Raw genomic sequence first — 16,418 nt, forward strand, 5'->3', positions numbered from 1 at the left:
CAGTGATACCAGTGCCTTTCTACTTCTGGAAATGAAAGCCCAGGTATTAGAAGTACCTGATTTATAACTTACTTGCCACGTCATAAGACTTGTATTATAGAAGCAGTAGTCTATCAGGATTTCTTGGGTTTTTTCCCCTTTAAGGTAGCACGGGTGAAAGAAAAGAGAGGCAGGGGGACGGATGAGACATGGACAGGGTGACTCGTTGCTGGGGGCTCGGCTGAACGCGCTTCCGCCGGCGCTTCCTGCACAGCCAAGCAGGGCATCATCCATAGCTGTCTTGGGCTGAGGAAATCAAAATTACCTGTCTTATGTATAGTTTTAGGAATCGAAATACCTAGAAAATAAGCCATACTGCGGAAACAAATTAATTAATTAATTAATTAATGCTTTCACTTAGTTGAAGCATTAATGAGGCTGTCACCATATTAGGCAGCCAAAACGTGAACAAGAAGAGCAAGAGGGTTCAACAAATGAAGACTCTGTCATCACGACTGAGATTCAGTGCTTGGGGAGGTGCTTCCCTGTGATAGATTTAGCAGCGAGATGTCACCTCATACCTGTCAGGAAGGCCAGCATCAATAAATTAACAAACAAGTGTTGGCAAGGGTGTGGAGAAAAGGGAACCCTCGTGCACTCTTGGTGGGAATGCAGATTGGTGCAGCCACTGTGGAAAACAGTGTGGAGGGTCCTCAAAAAATTAAAAATGAAAGTGCCTTCTGACTCAGTGATCCCAGTTCTCAGTATTTATCCAAAGAAACCCAAACAGTAATTGGAAGGAATATATGCACCCCTATGTTCATTGCAGTGTTATTTACAATAGCCAAGATCTGGAAGCAGCCCAGTGTCCATTAGATGAGTGAATAAAACAGCTGTGGTACATCTGCACAGTGAAATACTGCTCAACCATAAGAATGAAACCTTACCATCTGTAGCAGCATGGAAGGACCTAGAGGTAGTGTGCTAAGTGCAGTAAGTCAGTCAGAGAAGACAAATACCATATGATCTCACTAATGTGTGGAAACTAAAGAACAATATAAACAAACAAAACAGAAACAGACTCATAAGTACAGAGAACAGACTGATGGTTGCCAGAGGGGAGGAAGGTTGGGGACTGGATGAAAAAGGTGAAGGGATTGAGAAGTACAGATAGGTAGCTACAAAATTGTCATGGAGATGTAAAATAAAGCACAGGGAATATAGTCAATAATATTGTAATAACTATGTATGATGCCAGGTGGGTTATGGAAATACATAAATTATATGCTGTAGACCTGAACAAATAGAAAATAATACTGAATGTAAACTGTAACTGAAAAAGAAAAAAAGTCTTTTAAGTGATAGGTTTAACTGTTAAGGTAGATACATACCATACATCTAATTTCAACAATATAAAACTAATAACTAATTTTTATTCATTCTCTCACCTGTAGCTGGAATTGGGCACCAATATTTTTGAGAATATTGCCTGTTTGATGTATGACACCCTGGACTGGAAAAGACAGCACCAGAACTATTTGGAAAGCATGCAACTTATTAATGTTCCACAAGTGGTTAGTGAGAAGGCTGTCTTAGAAGGCATGTTGATTCCTGAGGTAGGCATGGGCTCAGGTGTCTTTCATGAACTGAATAATTAACTGGACAACTTAACTTTCACACTTATGAAACATGAAGAAAACATTATATAAACACTGTAGCAAGGTAATTCTGCCTGCTTGATTTAGTAGGTGAGGATGGGAACAAGGAAAGCCCCCAGAGATAGTATGAAAGGGCACCTATGTGATGGAGGCTTTATAAAGCTCCAAAGCCATCTGCCACACACAAAGGTGCCACATCATTTTCAGCCCATTGGGCAATAGATGACATCTGGAACAGAGGGCTATTAATAAGTTTGTCATGATGGCAGGTTAGCACCTGCCATGTGCTAGCACTGTGCAAGGACTTGGCAGTGCACAATGAAGAAGACTCATCCCTGTCCTCCTCATTGAGGTTACCTTATAAAGGGGACAGCAGTCAAGTCAAGAGAAGTTTCAACATATTGTGATGAGTGCTCTGAGGACAGTCAGCTCAGACTTTAGAGAAGTAGTAAAACATGGCTCCTTCCCTGACCTGGAGAGGAGCAGGAGGGAGAGGGAAGAGTCAGGAAGGGTGAGTGTTGTGGTGAAGTCTGAGTACGAATTGCCTAGGGGAAAGCCTGGTGAGGGGAAAGGGACAGGCTGCCATTCTCAAGAAGGGGGCAAAGATGTAGGAAGACATGGTAGTCAAAGAAAAGTTTTACAGCACAAACCTGGTCCATGGGGCAGGGAGGGCAGTCAGTGCCCTCAGGCCATGGCAGGCAAAGTGGTGAACAACAACATGAACTACAGCTGCTTAGGCAGGAGCCAGAATGTCTTTTGGTGTTTGAGTTCCATCTTGAAGGTGATGGGGAACCACTGAAGAATTCCAAGAGGGAGAATGGCATGATTCCGAGTCATCCAGGGAGGGAAACCTTTTTGACTCTCAGGGCTCCATCTCCCCATCGCATTCCTGGCAAGTGCTCAGTGAGCTCTGTTAGGAAAAACTGCACCCACCAACTTCTTCCTTCTGTTTGATCCTACCATCAGCTAGTTACTTTGTGCTGTGAACGTCATCATACAAGCTCAGAATTCTTTCAGATTCCACCAGACCAGCATGTGATGAAAGCACCTCTCACCTGGATGTCTCACTTTCTTTTTAATTATTATTTCAGGCTCCACAATCTGTTGTTCCAAGCCCTAGTAAGAAGAAAGCACAAACTGAAGAGCCACAGGCAACCCCATCAGGCATGTATGAGACCTGTTGCTGGAGGATCTAGGCCAAGAGCTGGGGCTTCACGGAATAGTGACTGTCCTCCATATTGCTTGCAGCTGTCCCTCTCCCTACAGATCCAGCATGGAGTAGTGCATGAACATAGTTTGAATTGGTGGATGAGGTTTGGGTGGAAGAAATGGAGAATGTATCCTGATTGAGCAGTGATGTTTTGTCTATTTGATAGTGCCTTTTGTCATCACAGCAGAAGTAGACATGAGATATTACAGTGATTTGCTGAATCTAATCCCAGAAGAATTTATTTCTGTGCCCCTGATACTGCATTGTATGCTGGAACAGGTAGGTGAATACACTCGGAGGCTGTTTTCCCAGGTGGATAACCTGGAGTCAATCATTTCTCTTTGCTCCCATTGTTTAAAAACTATTTTTAAATTACATACATAATACCTGAGTGCATTCTCCTGTACAAAGATTAGAACATTTTAGATAAAATTAAAATTTGCTTTGATCATCAGCTATCCTCTTTCTTTTGCTATACTCTAGAGTAGTTTATATAACATTCCCTGAAGTTTTAGTAAACATGCCCTTAAAACTATTTGTGTTTGGTGTTATTTTAATAGAAGAGAGAGAGGAGTTGGACAGGTGGGTGGAGTAGTTCATGGTCTTGAACTATCTTTAAGGTTTTCTGTTTTATAGTTGTAGATATAGTAAGACTCTTCTATTTCTGAGGCCAACTTTAGTCATCAGTATTTCTTTTTAGAAATATGCCCATTTCATTTGTGCTTTGAATATCATAGAAAGTTCTTTATTCACTTATATACATTTTTAACTTTCCTCCATTTCTGGTTATGTTCCTTTTCTATGGCCAATGTTAACTGATTTGTGCCCTTTCTTTTCTTGATCATGCTTGTCAATGGTCTTTTCTAAGAACCAGCATTTTGTTTCATAGATCAACTCCTTTTTACTTTTTATTTTATTAATTTTTTCACTCAATTTTATTATTTCTTTTTACTTCCCATTGGTTTGTTTTGTATTTCATTTTAACTGGAAGCTGATTTTATTTATTTTTAGTCTGTTCTGCTTCACTTAAAGCTACACATTTCCCTCTGAGTATTTCTTTGATTATTATATCCTGATGCTTTCAATGTATTCAATTCTAAATCTTTTATTTTTATTGCCACTGTTTATTGTCAACTAATTTTACTGCATTATGGTTAGCAAACATGGTATGCATGTTAAAATGGTTTTTAATTTCCTGGGCTTCCTGAGTAACCTGATGTACACAGTCATTTCTTGTGAATGTCCTATATGTATTTGAAGAGTTTTTAATTAATTAACTCATTTAGTCCTTTGAATGACCCTATGAGACAGGAACTATTTTTATACCTTATTTATAGACAAGGAAACTGAGGCATGAAAAGGTTAAGTAAGTTGTCCAAGTAGTAAGTGGCAGAAACCGCTTTTGAAACTAGTCAATCTGAGTGGAAAAGCATTTTAGATAACATTGCTTTGCTTTCTTCCTTCTAAAGCTGCTGATAAGTCTAATGTCAATCTGACACTTTTTCCTTTGTATATAATCTGTTGTTTTTTTCTGGTAGCTACTGGAATTTTTTTTTATAATTGATTACATAAAGTTATGTCTAGGTATGGTTTTGTTTGTTTTATCAAAGTCATTATAAAGAATTATAACCTGGTTTCAAATCACATTCTGCATGAAATCAACATTCCTTACACTGGTCCATAAAGACGCTAAAAATATGGTTCCAGCTGTGTCTGTCATCTCATTTCCTGCTCCCCACCTAACATCCTCCCCCAACACACACTTACTATTTGTTATCTGCACAAGCCTTCTGATCTGTCTGCATTTACACTACTTAATTCCACCCACACTTTTCACTCAGCTCTCTTCCTAGAAAGCTTTTCTCCCACGTGCCTGCCTGGTGGGTACACCTTGTCATTCAGTCCTCAGTGGCAGTGGCATTCCTTAACCAGGCTTTCTTTGATGATGTGATCTAAAGAAGGACCACAGGCCCTGGCCGGTTGGCTCAGTGGTAGAGCGTCGGCCTGGCATGCGGAGGACCTGGGTTCGATTCCCGGCCAGGGCACATAGGAGAAGCGCCCATTTGCTTCTCCACCCCCCCCCTTCCTCTTTGTCTCTCTCTTCCCCTCCCGCAGCCAAGGCTCCATTGCCGGGCGCTGGGGATGGCTCCTTGACCTCTGCCCCAGGCACTAGAGTGGCTCTGGTCGCGGCAGAGCGACGCCCACAGAGCACCCCCCCCCCTGGTGGGCAGAGCGTCGCCCCTGGTGGGCGTGCCGGGTGGATCCCGGTCGGGCGCATGCGGGAGTCTGTCTGACTGTCTCTCCCCGTTTCCAGCTTCAGAAAAATACAAAAAAAATAAATAAATAAATAAAGAAGGACCACAAAACATGGCATTTCTACCACATCACCTTCTTTTATTTTCTTAACAAGTACTCTTTTAAAAACATACTTATTGCCCTGGCCAGATAGCTCTGTTGGTTAGAGCATCATCCTGACATGCAAAGGTTTCAGGTACAATTCCCAGTCAGGGAACATTAAAAAATAAATAAATAAATGTCTTACCAATGGTGACATAGTGGATAGAGCATCAATCTGGAACTATGAGGTCCCAAGTTCAAAACCCCAAGGTCACCGGCTTGAGCACAAACTCTTCCAGATAGAGCACAGGCTCATCAGCTTGAAGTTGGGGTCACCGACTTGAGCATGGGATCATCAACATGACCCTGTGGTCTCTGGCTTGAGCCCAAACTGGTTTGAAGCCCAGGGTCTCCAGCTTGAGCCCAAGGTATTTGGCTTGAGCAAGGTGTCATTGGCTTGGCTTGAGCACTGCCCTACTCTGTCAAGGCACGTATAAAAAGCAATCAATGAACAACTAAAAGTGGCACAACTAGGAGATGATGTTTTTCATCTCTCTCTCTTTCTCCCCCACCCAACTCTTGGCCAAAAAATAAATAAATAAAATAAAATTTAAATAAATAAATAAATGAAATATAAATTAAAAGATACTTATTTGCTTTGTGACTTACCATTGTTCTATCACTGGGAATGTAAGACCCAAAGAAGCAGGGACTTAACTAGTCTTGTTCATTGTTGTATGCTCAGCACGTATTAACTACACCAAACCTATAATAGACACTGAATAAATATTTGTTGAATTAAATTATATTTTAAAATATTTCTCTTGTTGATTTATCTTTATTAGATAGGCATTGGAATTTCTGGTTTTTCTTACTTGTCTTTTAATTTTTCTTTCAGTTTTATTCTTTTGGGAATTCTAGCTTAACTTTCAACTAATTCATTCCTCAATGAAGTCCACCCTACTACTGAAGTTTTGTCCCAACAATAACATTTTTAGTTTACTAATTCTCTAATATTTTTAATAACTACCTGTTACTGTTCTTACATCACAGATATAACACATTCCTTTCTCTCTCTGAATATTATCATATTTTTTGCTCCATAAGATGCATCTACCATTTTAAGGAAGAAAATAAGAAAAAAATATTCTGAACCAAATGGTGTATTAAAATATTTAATAAAATATACCACAATATTTCAACAATGTAAACTCAACAGCAGTATTAACAACCATTAGCACTGTTATTAATAAATGAGAAGAGACTTTAATGTTCAAATACTCTTCTAGTTGTCTGGGAACCTGCAGCAGCTAAAAAGAAAAAAAGAATATTCACTTCATAAGATGCACAGGCCTTTTCTCCTCCACTTTTGGGAAGAAAATTGCATCTTATGGAGTGAAAAATATGGTAAAATGTTTAATTTAAAGTTCTTTCCAGATCTATCATCTGTTACCTCCAGTATATATTTTATATTTGTTGATTGCTTTAATTTTCTAACCAATTAGGTAAGCACACCCATGTTTGCCTTTGGTTGCCCCATAAGGTTTTTGGGAAACCAATAATTGTATTATATTAATAATGCTGTAAAAAATTAAAACCCCCATACAATTTTCAGCATCATCATTTTATTTATCTTAGTCTTTTTTATTTTATTCAACTCAACTCAAAGCAACAAACATTTATTAACCATCTACTGTATTCCAGACACCAAAGGGAATGTCAGTGAGCTCAGTGCCTCATAGAAGGCACCCAATTAATAAATGCATGTTGGCTGAATAAATGCTCAATAATGAAATGAAAATAATTGAAGTGTAAGAGGAATGGGATGGGATTTTAGAGGATAGGATATTAGAATTTCACATTTCAGAGATGAAACAGTTTTGAGTGGTCATTGGAGTGGGTTCAAGAGCTGGTCAGAAGATAGAAAGTAGAGACATGAGTTACTCTTTTGAAAGGAAGGAGCTGACAAGAGGTAAAGGATGCAGCTCCTTTGCTCTCAGTCTATAGCAGTAGTTCTCAACAGAGGGTGACTTTGTCTCCCAAAGACATTTGGCAATGTCTGGAGATAATTTTGGATGTAGCAATTGAAAGGATTCTACTGACATCAAATAAGTAGAGGCCAGGAATGCTGCTAAACTTTCTCTAGTGCACAAAATAGGCTTCACCACAAATAAGCCTCCACCACATCTAGTTCAAAATGTCTCCAGTTCCAAGTTTGAAAAACCCTGTAAAGGGATGTGAAATCACAAAGGATGACTGTGGGATTTAAGGTAGAGAGAAAAGCTGTAAATCAGGTGCCTACCTTGATTATATTTCAACCTCTTTTGTTTACCAGGTAAAATTGAACAAGGCATGTAATCTTTCTAGACCTCACTTTCCCTTTATGCAGGAGACTATTATTGCCCTTTACTGATCTCATCCTCTATAACTTTTCTATCTTGAAGAAAAAATGAGGACTTTACCTGAACCCCAATTCCTCCCACTCAGTGGACTTAGACCTCAGCCAGTCACCTAACTTCACTCACCTGGTTCTTGTCCCTGTAAAATGGAAAATAATATCTACTCCATCCACAGTAGTGGTGTGAGGCTTAAATGAGATCATGTATGTGAAGATGTACCACACAGTGCAGGGCATGTGGTTAGCACTCAGTAAATATTTATTGAATCCAAAGGTGTGTAAGCACTCTTTTCCATTAAGAGAAAGAGTAAATCATTCAAAAATTTTATTGTTATTCTGATTTCTTTCATAATAAATATTCTTGTTTACCATTTGTATTTTGTTGTCTATTGTAATACATGTATTAAGATTCTATCTACTTCAATTCATGGATTGTAAACATCTTTCCTTTTTTTGGTAGTCACTGGTAACCACACTGTCACTTTGTGTAAACACCATGTGTTATTAGAAGAAACTGCCTCATTTTTACTAAGAGCAATAGAAACACATAAATATCAATAAAGAGCTAATCCTGAAACCAATTCCTCCCAACTCTTTATCTCAACAGGTTGTGGCAACAGAAAAAGACCTTGTCCCCCCCAGTCTGGTGGAGCCGCCCCCCAGAGCAGATGGGTTGGACCACTGCGTAGCAGCGCACATTGCGTCCATCCTGCCCTCCCTCTGTCTCACAGAGAAGGAGAAAAAGGTCAGATGGCATAAAACAGCCAAAGTGCTTGCTTGTTTTGAAAAAGTATGGATTCTCTCTTTAAATCAATATTATTTCAATTTGAACAGAATCTCTGTGAAATATTTTTATGTGGAGAAGAAAGTGAAAGCCAAGCAGCACCTCAAGGCCCTCTGCTGCTGAACAGTCATGACACGCTTGCCCACAAGAAGTACGTGCTGAAGGTAATGATTACCAGGTCACCCTGGGGACAGCGCACACGAGAAAGGCCGTTTGTAATTATTCAGCTAAAGAAATCTTCATTTGAGCCTAACCAGGTGGTGGCGCAGTGGATAGAGTGTCGAACTGGGACACAGAGGACCTAGGTTCGAAGCCTCAAGGTCACCGACTTGAGCGTGGGCTCATCTGATTTGAGCACAGCTCACCAGCTTGAACCCAAGGTCACTGGCTTGAGCAAGGGGTCACTTGGTCAGCTGTAGCCAGCCCCCAGTCAAGGCACATATGAGAAAGCAATCAATGAACAACTAAGGTGCCACAACAAAGAGTTGATGCTTCTCATCTCTCTCCCTTCCTATCTATCTGTCCCTACCTGTCCCTCTCTCTGTCTCTGTCACACACACAAAAAAAGAAATCTTCATTTGATTGCATTTAACAATGCTAATTAAAAGTCATATACAAAATGAATATCTATTTGCAAAGCAAGATCTCAGAAAATGGAAAGGGATAAGGGAGAAATGATGTCAGCAAAGAAACTTGCCTACTTATAGCAGTCCGATTAACCATTAAATTGATTGTGACCACACCAAGTTTGCACTAAACCTTATAGTTATTTGCTTTAAATATCTGCTAATATGAAAAACTAGCAGAGGCCAGGAAAGAATGTCAGCAGGGAGAGATGAATATATATGAGACTTTGACAGTTTGTCACTGTGAATGAAGAATCTGTCATTTCTATGTGCCAGGAACTGCTGGCAAAGTGCAAACTAGCTTTTTGACCCTCAGCAAAATACCAATAGTTTGTCTTCCGCAATTACCAGTGATTTCCCCTGGTTTCCCCTGATTTCCCAAATAATGAGAGGGAAGGTATTATGTTTTGCTCTTTCCATATACATGAGGCACTTGACAGCTTACTATAATGCCTTCTGTCCTGCTGCTCTTTTTCATCAGGACCAAAAGAATCTTGACCCAGTTCAAATTGAGCAGGAGATGCAGTCCAAGTCACCACTGTGGGAATTCCTTGAATTCCCTCTGTCCCCACCATGGAACAGCACTAAACGCCTAGCTACAATTCATGAGCTTATGCACTTTTGTACAAATGGTGAGTACGTTGTTTTGTCTTAGCTTAAACTCATTCATTATGGTCATATGTGCCTCTTAAGTGTGTTGATTGTTGAAAGACCTTTCAGAGGCTGAGGTGGGTGTTTCGATTGACTACAGTTTTCTTATCTTGAGTAATGTTATTAGCAATACTCTGATAGCTATGGTGCTTAACCTTCTTTAATTTGCTGCGCTGGGTTTTCTCTCCATAACAAGAATAATCTTTTATTTTCTCCCACTCCCCACCCCCAACACCATATCCCCACTGACATCATTGGAAACAATGTGGTGATCCCTGTCCTAGTTAGGAGGATAGATGGATGAAAGCCTCCTGTGAGGTTGGGGCTGGCAGTGTGTTCATTCCAGTTAACCTCCTCTGACAACAGGAAGAGCCATTTATGCTCTTAGAGGACAGTGGAAAGAGGGATCATTAAGAATGTCTAAAATCAGATTCTCATTGTGGAGTTCATTGGAATTTTATGTCACAGACAGTCATTCCCTAAAACAAACTCTATTTCCACTTGGAGCAGTATGCAGATATACTATGTATAAGAAGGAATAAGAAATTAAATAAACACCTCTATTTGACAAGAAAGCATTTGATGTAGAAAAGGCAATAGCATGTGCAGATTCCTCCTTCTCCATTCATTTCTAACTCTAAGCAAATTATGAAGTATTTTATATTGATGTACATGATTAATTTTTAATGCCTACCTCCCACCCCTCTACCTTAGACCTCTGGAGTATAAGAACCAAATCTTTTCTTTGAGCCTCAGGGCACCTGTGACAAAGCCTAATATGATATATAAAAAACAAAAATGAATGAGCAAGTGAGTGAGTGAATGAGTAAGTGAGTGAATAGATGGATAGACACTTATGTGTAAAAGAATTAATATACAAATGAATAGACCCCATTGAAAGTTGATAACCTTTGAAATGAAATTATGGAAAGCACAGCACCAGTTCAAGTGGGTGGAAGGAGGACTTTTCTGAGTCCTCATGAAGAGAAAATACTATTGCATATAACAGCATATGTTAGACACAAGTGAGTAATTTTTTGGTTTTAAGTTACAATAGCAGCAAGGGTGCTTTTGCTTAAAAGGGATAAGTCTTAACCATATTCAACCAATGTGGTACCCTAGAAAGTTCATGTGAATTAATCTGGACACCTAATCTTTATTAAGCTATGAAGCAATTTGGGACCATTACCTTGATCAGTTATATCTTGATTATGTAGCTTTCTTGTTATTAGTAACCTTTGATGTTTGTTGTAGAATTGTGTAGCCCATGTTAGTCAGGTCAACACCCATCATCATGTGACTCCCTTGTCATTCTGGTGGACAGACCCCCCAGTTTCCCTCTCTCTACCCTATACCCTATGGTAATAAGAGCATTCCCAGCAGCCCAGGTCCTGCTTTCTTACAGAACCCTTGAGCTGGAATGAAGTAGAAAGAGCCTTCAAAGTGTTTACTTTTGAGAGCCTGAAACTCTCTGAGGTTGATGAAGAAGGAAAACTAAAACCTTCTAAGAAAATGTATGAAACAGATTCTGAGATGTTCAACATACCATGGGACAACCCTGCCAGGTTTGCTAAACAAATAAGGCAACAGTACACAAAAATGAAGACCCAGGAGGCCAGTCACCAAGAAGGTACACTGCATGGAGGGAACAAAAGACATTCTTGAATTTTCTGGTTGTCAATTTTGCTAGTATTGTAACTCATGAATCCTCTTTGCACTGATTAGATATTGAAACCAAAGACAGAGTTTTATATATGGATCAGAATCAGCCAACATCCGTGGATGATAATGAGATCAATAAAGAACCTTCAGATCCTAGTCAGCCTGATGCTGACAGTATGAAGCATTCTAACTTGAATAATGAAAAACCCTTAGACCCTGATAATAGAGAGCTGTCAGAGCAAAAGACCAGCTTGAAGACTCAGCAACAACTTGGATCATTGGGTAAATAAATGTGTGTGTGTGTGTGTGTGTGCGCGCAAGCGCATGTAGACATTATTAAAAATGTATAAACAGCCTGACCAGGTGGTGGAGCAGTGAATAGAGCGTTGGCCTGGTACGCAGAGGACCCAGGTTTGAAAGACTGAGGTCGCCGGCTTGAGCGCAGGGTTGCTGGCTTGAGCAAGGGGTCACTTGTGCAGTGGCAGCCCCTGGTCAAGGCACATATGAGAAAGCAATCAGTGAACAACTAAGGTGCCACAATGAAGAATTGATGCTTCTCGTTTCTCTCCCTTCCAGCCTGTCTGTCCCTGTCTGTCTCTTGCTTTCTCTCAATCTCTCTCGCTAAAAAAAAAAAGGTATAAACCAAAATAGTGATTCATAATGCAGTATGTAAATTCCTGTCTATTTCAGTTGAAAAACTGTTTAATATCTAAGTTATTTGGGTAATTAAACTTTGCTATTGAGTGTTGCTATTCAATAAATCCTCTTCATTTCAGCACTTGTTTTTGAAATATTCTAACACCTCTTAGTCCACTCTTATTTTAGTAAATGTAGTGCATTTTTAATTACTTAAAAATATAATTATGAATTATAGAATTAAAAGTTAAATGTAATCAAAACTTTTATCACTAGTGTTTATATATGGATCAGAATCAGGGGGGGTTAGGTTCTATCGCGGGGGTTAGGTTCCAGAACCCCCACCCCCGCAATAGGTGAAAATCCGCCTAGTAGCAACCTTATATTTATTTTATTATTTATATATTTTTAAGGTTTTATAAACCCTCCCACACTCTTATAAACCTTTACCACACTGTTACTAACCTTTCCCACACTATCATAAACACCTCCTATGCTCTTAAACACTTTCTACACTCTAGAAAATGTTTATTTTACTGAAAAAATAATTAAAATACCTATATACCACAAAAATCCTGTGATATAGTGAAAAATCCGTGATACAAAGTTAGTATACAATTTTAAAATCCGTGATACAGTGAGACCGCGAAGACTGAACTGAGATATGGTGAGGGACGATTGTATTTTTAAATTGCTTACAATAACATAATAAACTAACCAGAACAGAGCTTTATCCAAAATCAGTGCTCATGAACATTGATTCCTTTCATCTCCCCATCCTAGCTCAAGTAATTACTCTTATTCTAGAATATTACACCATAAATATTGTCATATTTGAAGGTACAGAAGTATAGAAGAATATAGGGTAAATTTTATTGAGTTATCATGCATAAAGCTGTCAGATTAGTTACTTCAAATACAGCTCCATTATTGTCCCATTCATAGCATCCAATGGCTCCCTACTATCTGAAAAATAGAACCCAACTCCTTAGCCTGCTTTACATGCTTCTGCAGTGGTACCAGATTACTTGTCCAAAACCCTTTCCACTATTTTCTTATTGCTCACTCATCCCAGGTTCCAGTCAAACAGAGTTAGGCCCTAGTTCCTCAATACAGCCTCCTCTTTTCATCCTTGTGCCTTTTCCCCATAATATCCTCCACCTAGAGTTTTCTTTTTGATTATGATTAGGTTTCAATAGCATCTCCATGAAGCTTTGTTAGATGTATCCATCTAGAAATGCCTCTAGCACAAGGGTAGTCAACCCTTTTACACCTACCGCCCACTTTTGTATCTCTGTTAGTAGTAAAATTTTCTAACTGCCCACTGGTTCCACAGTAATGGTGATTTATAAAGTAGGGAAGTAACTTTACTTTATGAAATTTATAAAGCAGAATTACAGCAAGTTAAAGCATATAATAATAATTACTTACCAAGTACTTTATGTCGAATTTTTGCTGTTTGGCAGGATAAATCTTTATAAAACAACTTACTATAGTTAAATCTATCCTTTTATTTATACTTTGGCTGCTTCGCTACTGCCCATGAAAGATGGAACGCCCACTAGTGGCTGTAGGGACCAGGTTGACTACCACTGCTCTAGCATTTCCATGGTCATAATTAGTCTGACTTTCGTTATGGCATTAGTTGTCATTTTCTGCTACTTATTACAGTTATTCATGTGCCTATATTAAAGCCTTCATAACACTATAGCTTCTTTGAGATCATAAGTACGTTTATTTCAAAAATATTAACCATATACTAGAACATTTAAAAAGTCTCAGCAAATTTTCACAGGATCAAAACTATAGACTATAAGCCCTGGCTGGATAGCTCAGTTGGTTAGAACATTATCCCAACATGCCAAGGTTGCAGGTTCAATCCCTGCTCAAGGCATGTATTAGAATCAAACAATGAATGCATGAATGGGTAGATCTCTCTCTCTCTCTCCCTCTCTCTCTCTCTTTCTCTCTCTCTCTTTCCCTTCTTCTCAGATTATATTCTCAGACCACAGTAAAATTATGAGAACATTAGTTACCAAAAAAAGAGAATATCCCAAAACATTTTTTAATTAAAACATGTACTTCTCTATAACACCTATGTTGAAGAAAAAGTCATAATAGAAATTAGGAAATATTTTGAATTGGATAATAATTAAAGTACTGAGTATCAAAATTTGTATAATGCAGCTATAGCAAGAGATATCCAGAGCTTTAAATGATTATACTTTTAAAGACATATTTAAATGAATACATTTTTATGAAGATAGCTAAAATTAATTAGCTCAACATTAAACATCAACCTCAATTAGATGAAGATTAACAAAGTAAATTCAAATAAGGCAAAAGGAAGAAATTAAGGTAAATCAATGACATAGAAAATGTACATCCCTAGCCAGTGGCTCAGTAGATAGGGCATTGGCCAAGCATATGGGCATCCTGGGTTTGATTCTGGTCAGGGCACACAGGAGAACTGACCATCTGCTTCTATCCCCTTGCCCTTTTCTCTCTCTCCCCCTCCTGCAGCCAATGGCTTGAGTGATTCAAGCATGGCCCTGGATGCTAAGGATATCTTAGTTGGTCCAAGTGTGTCAGTGTCAGGTGCAAAAAATAGGTCAGTACTGGAACATCATCCCCAGAGGGGGTTGCTGGTTGGATTCCAATTGGAGAGCCTCACTATCTCCCCTCCTCTTACCTAAAGAAAAAATAAAATGTCGAAGTGTAGATTCAATAAGGAAGAACAAATAATACAAAAATTGTTCTTTGAAAAGACTTAAAATTGATAAATTTTTGTAAAAGACTGATCACAAAAGAGAGAAACATAAATAACAATAGTAGGAATAAAACCATAACAGGGATAAAGAAACTATTTCTCTTCAATCCTACAGAAAATTTAAAAATAGTAAGAGGATATAAACAATTTCATTTCACTAAATATAAAAGTAAAATTTTTTATATAGACTAGCTCACAAAAAAATTAAGCCAAATAAGTTAACCAGGGACATTATGGCATTAATGAATACTAAAGGAATAAAAACATATGACAAATAAGTCATTTTGAATTAATATGGAGCTGGAATAAGCCAAGAGATATATAAATCCTGAGGTATTTCTTCTTTGTTTTATGTTTTGTTTTGCTTTTTTTTTTTTTTTCTTTTCTAGCAACTGGTGTATGGTTTTCCTCAGGCAACTTTTGCCACCTGGTGGTCAAACCACATAATCCTGGTGTAGTAGTTACAGCAACTTCTAAATCTTCTGCCTGAAAATTATCAGTGTGTCTTGGAGGCTGTGTTTGTTATCTTGAGAGCTGAACCCATGACTTGTAAGGGATTATACTTGCTGTATACTTGCCCATGCCAAGGAGCTGTAACACTGGAATAGGGAGAGCAGTTGAAGCTTAGTGACTCACTGTGGCTGTTGTGTATGAGAGAACTTTTTGTTGCTGTGATTTTGCATTTTTCTCTCAACTACGAATCACACATCCAAAACAGCAACTTTAAATCTTTTTAAACAAAGCAGAAACTGTTCGTGTATTTCCTGCACAACCATCTTAGTTAGCATCAATACATATAAAAGCCTGTTCCTGGACATGAAGGCTGAATATTTGTGCTTTTCTTAACCAAACACTGGATTTCCAATTGAGACTGTTTTTGAACTTGACAGAGCCTATTGGATATTTATGAAAAACCTGAGAGTTGATAACCGTGAGGCTATAGGTTTAGATGTGCCCTTTACGCTTGTTGGGTGTTTTTTTTTTTTAATAAAGTAACTGCTTTGCAGAGGGATCTTGTTATCTCTAAAGTAAAACAGATTAGGAAAGCTGTTTTTCAAAGGGATGAGAATGCATCCATTTCCAGATGTGTCAGAAACTACTGAATCACACTGTCAAAGGGTTATGTGGTTGAAGGCAGAAATCAGAAAGAAAAAAATGATTTTTGCTCTACTATTATATAAAGAGTTCAGATTAGTTTGAGAATGCTCCTTCCTTTGACAAACTAAGTGATGCACAATATTTTTAGAACATATTTTCTAAACTGGAGACTTTTTCTCCTGGATCCTTAAACACAGAAGGGAATATCGAATCTCCCAGAAATCTGGCAGACCACAGAATAATTTTTATTCCACAGATTTCATATCAATTGCTTCAAGGTCACATGGGACATCATGGTCTATTTAGAGTTATAGTTGGCCTGAGTTTTCTCTGGAGTGGATGTATTTAAATAAGTACTGAACCGAAATGACTTTATAGTTTTACTCTAAATCAAAATGGAACATTCATGGCTATCACCTTCAGCAGCCCAAGGCAAGATGGAACTAGTAGTGAAAATGTAAGTAGCTATGCTCCTAAAAGAAAGAAAAGTATTGTCCCTTCCTTGTTAGACATAATTAACTACTCCCTCTGGAAGCCCAGATATTGTCTCTTTGCCACAAATCTTATGTATACCCCAAAATGCTTTTGTTGTAGAATTTCTTCAACAGT

General features: G+C 38.5%; 1 protein-coding gene across 1 annotated transcript in view; it reads left to right on the forward strand.

Annotated features, from left to right (window-relative positions):
- The window catches only part of SPAG17 (sperm associated antigen 17), a 260,213-nt gene that overhangs the window by 99,662 nt on the left and 144,133 nt on the right, over window positions 1-16,418 (forward strand). Inside the window, exons 8-15 of the mRNA XM_066377314.1 lie at window positions 1,434-1,595; window positions 2,729-2,801; window positions 3,014-3,126; window positions 8,190-8,327; window positions 8,417-8,530; window positions 9,474-9,624; window positions 11,049-11,273; window positions 11,369-11,587. Of these exons, the coding sequence (XP_066233411.1) occupies window positions 1,434-1,595; window positions 2,729-2,801; window positions 3,014-3,126; window positions 8,190-8,327; window positions 8,417-8,530; window positions 9,474-9,624; window positions 11,049-11,273; window positions 11,369-11,587 (1,195 nt within the window). The remainder of the gene's footprint in view (window positions 1-1,433; window positions 1,596-2,728; window positions 2,802-3,013; window positions 3,127-8,189; window positions 8,328-8,416; window positions 8,531-9,473; window positions 9,625-11,048; window positions 11,274-11,368; window positions 11,588-16,418) is intronic.

This window comes from Saccopteryx leptura, chromosome 3, assembly GCF_036850995.1.
Source record: "Saccopteryx leptura isolate mSacLep1 chromosome 3, mSacLep1_pri_phased_curated, whole genome shotgun sequence".
Classification (NCBI taxonomy): domain Eukaryota; kingdom Metazoa; phylum Chordata; class Mammalia; order Chiroptera; family Emballonuridae; genus Saccopteryx; species Saccopteryx leptura.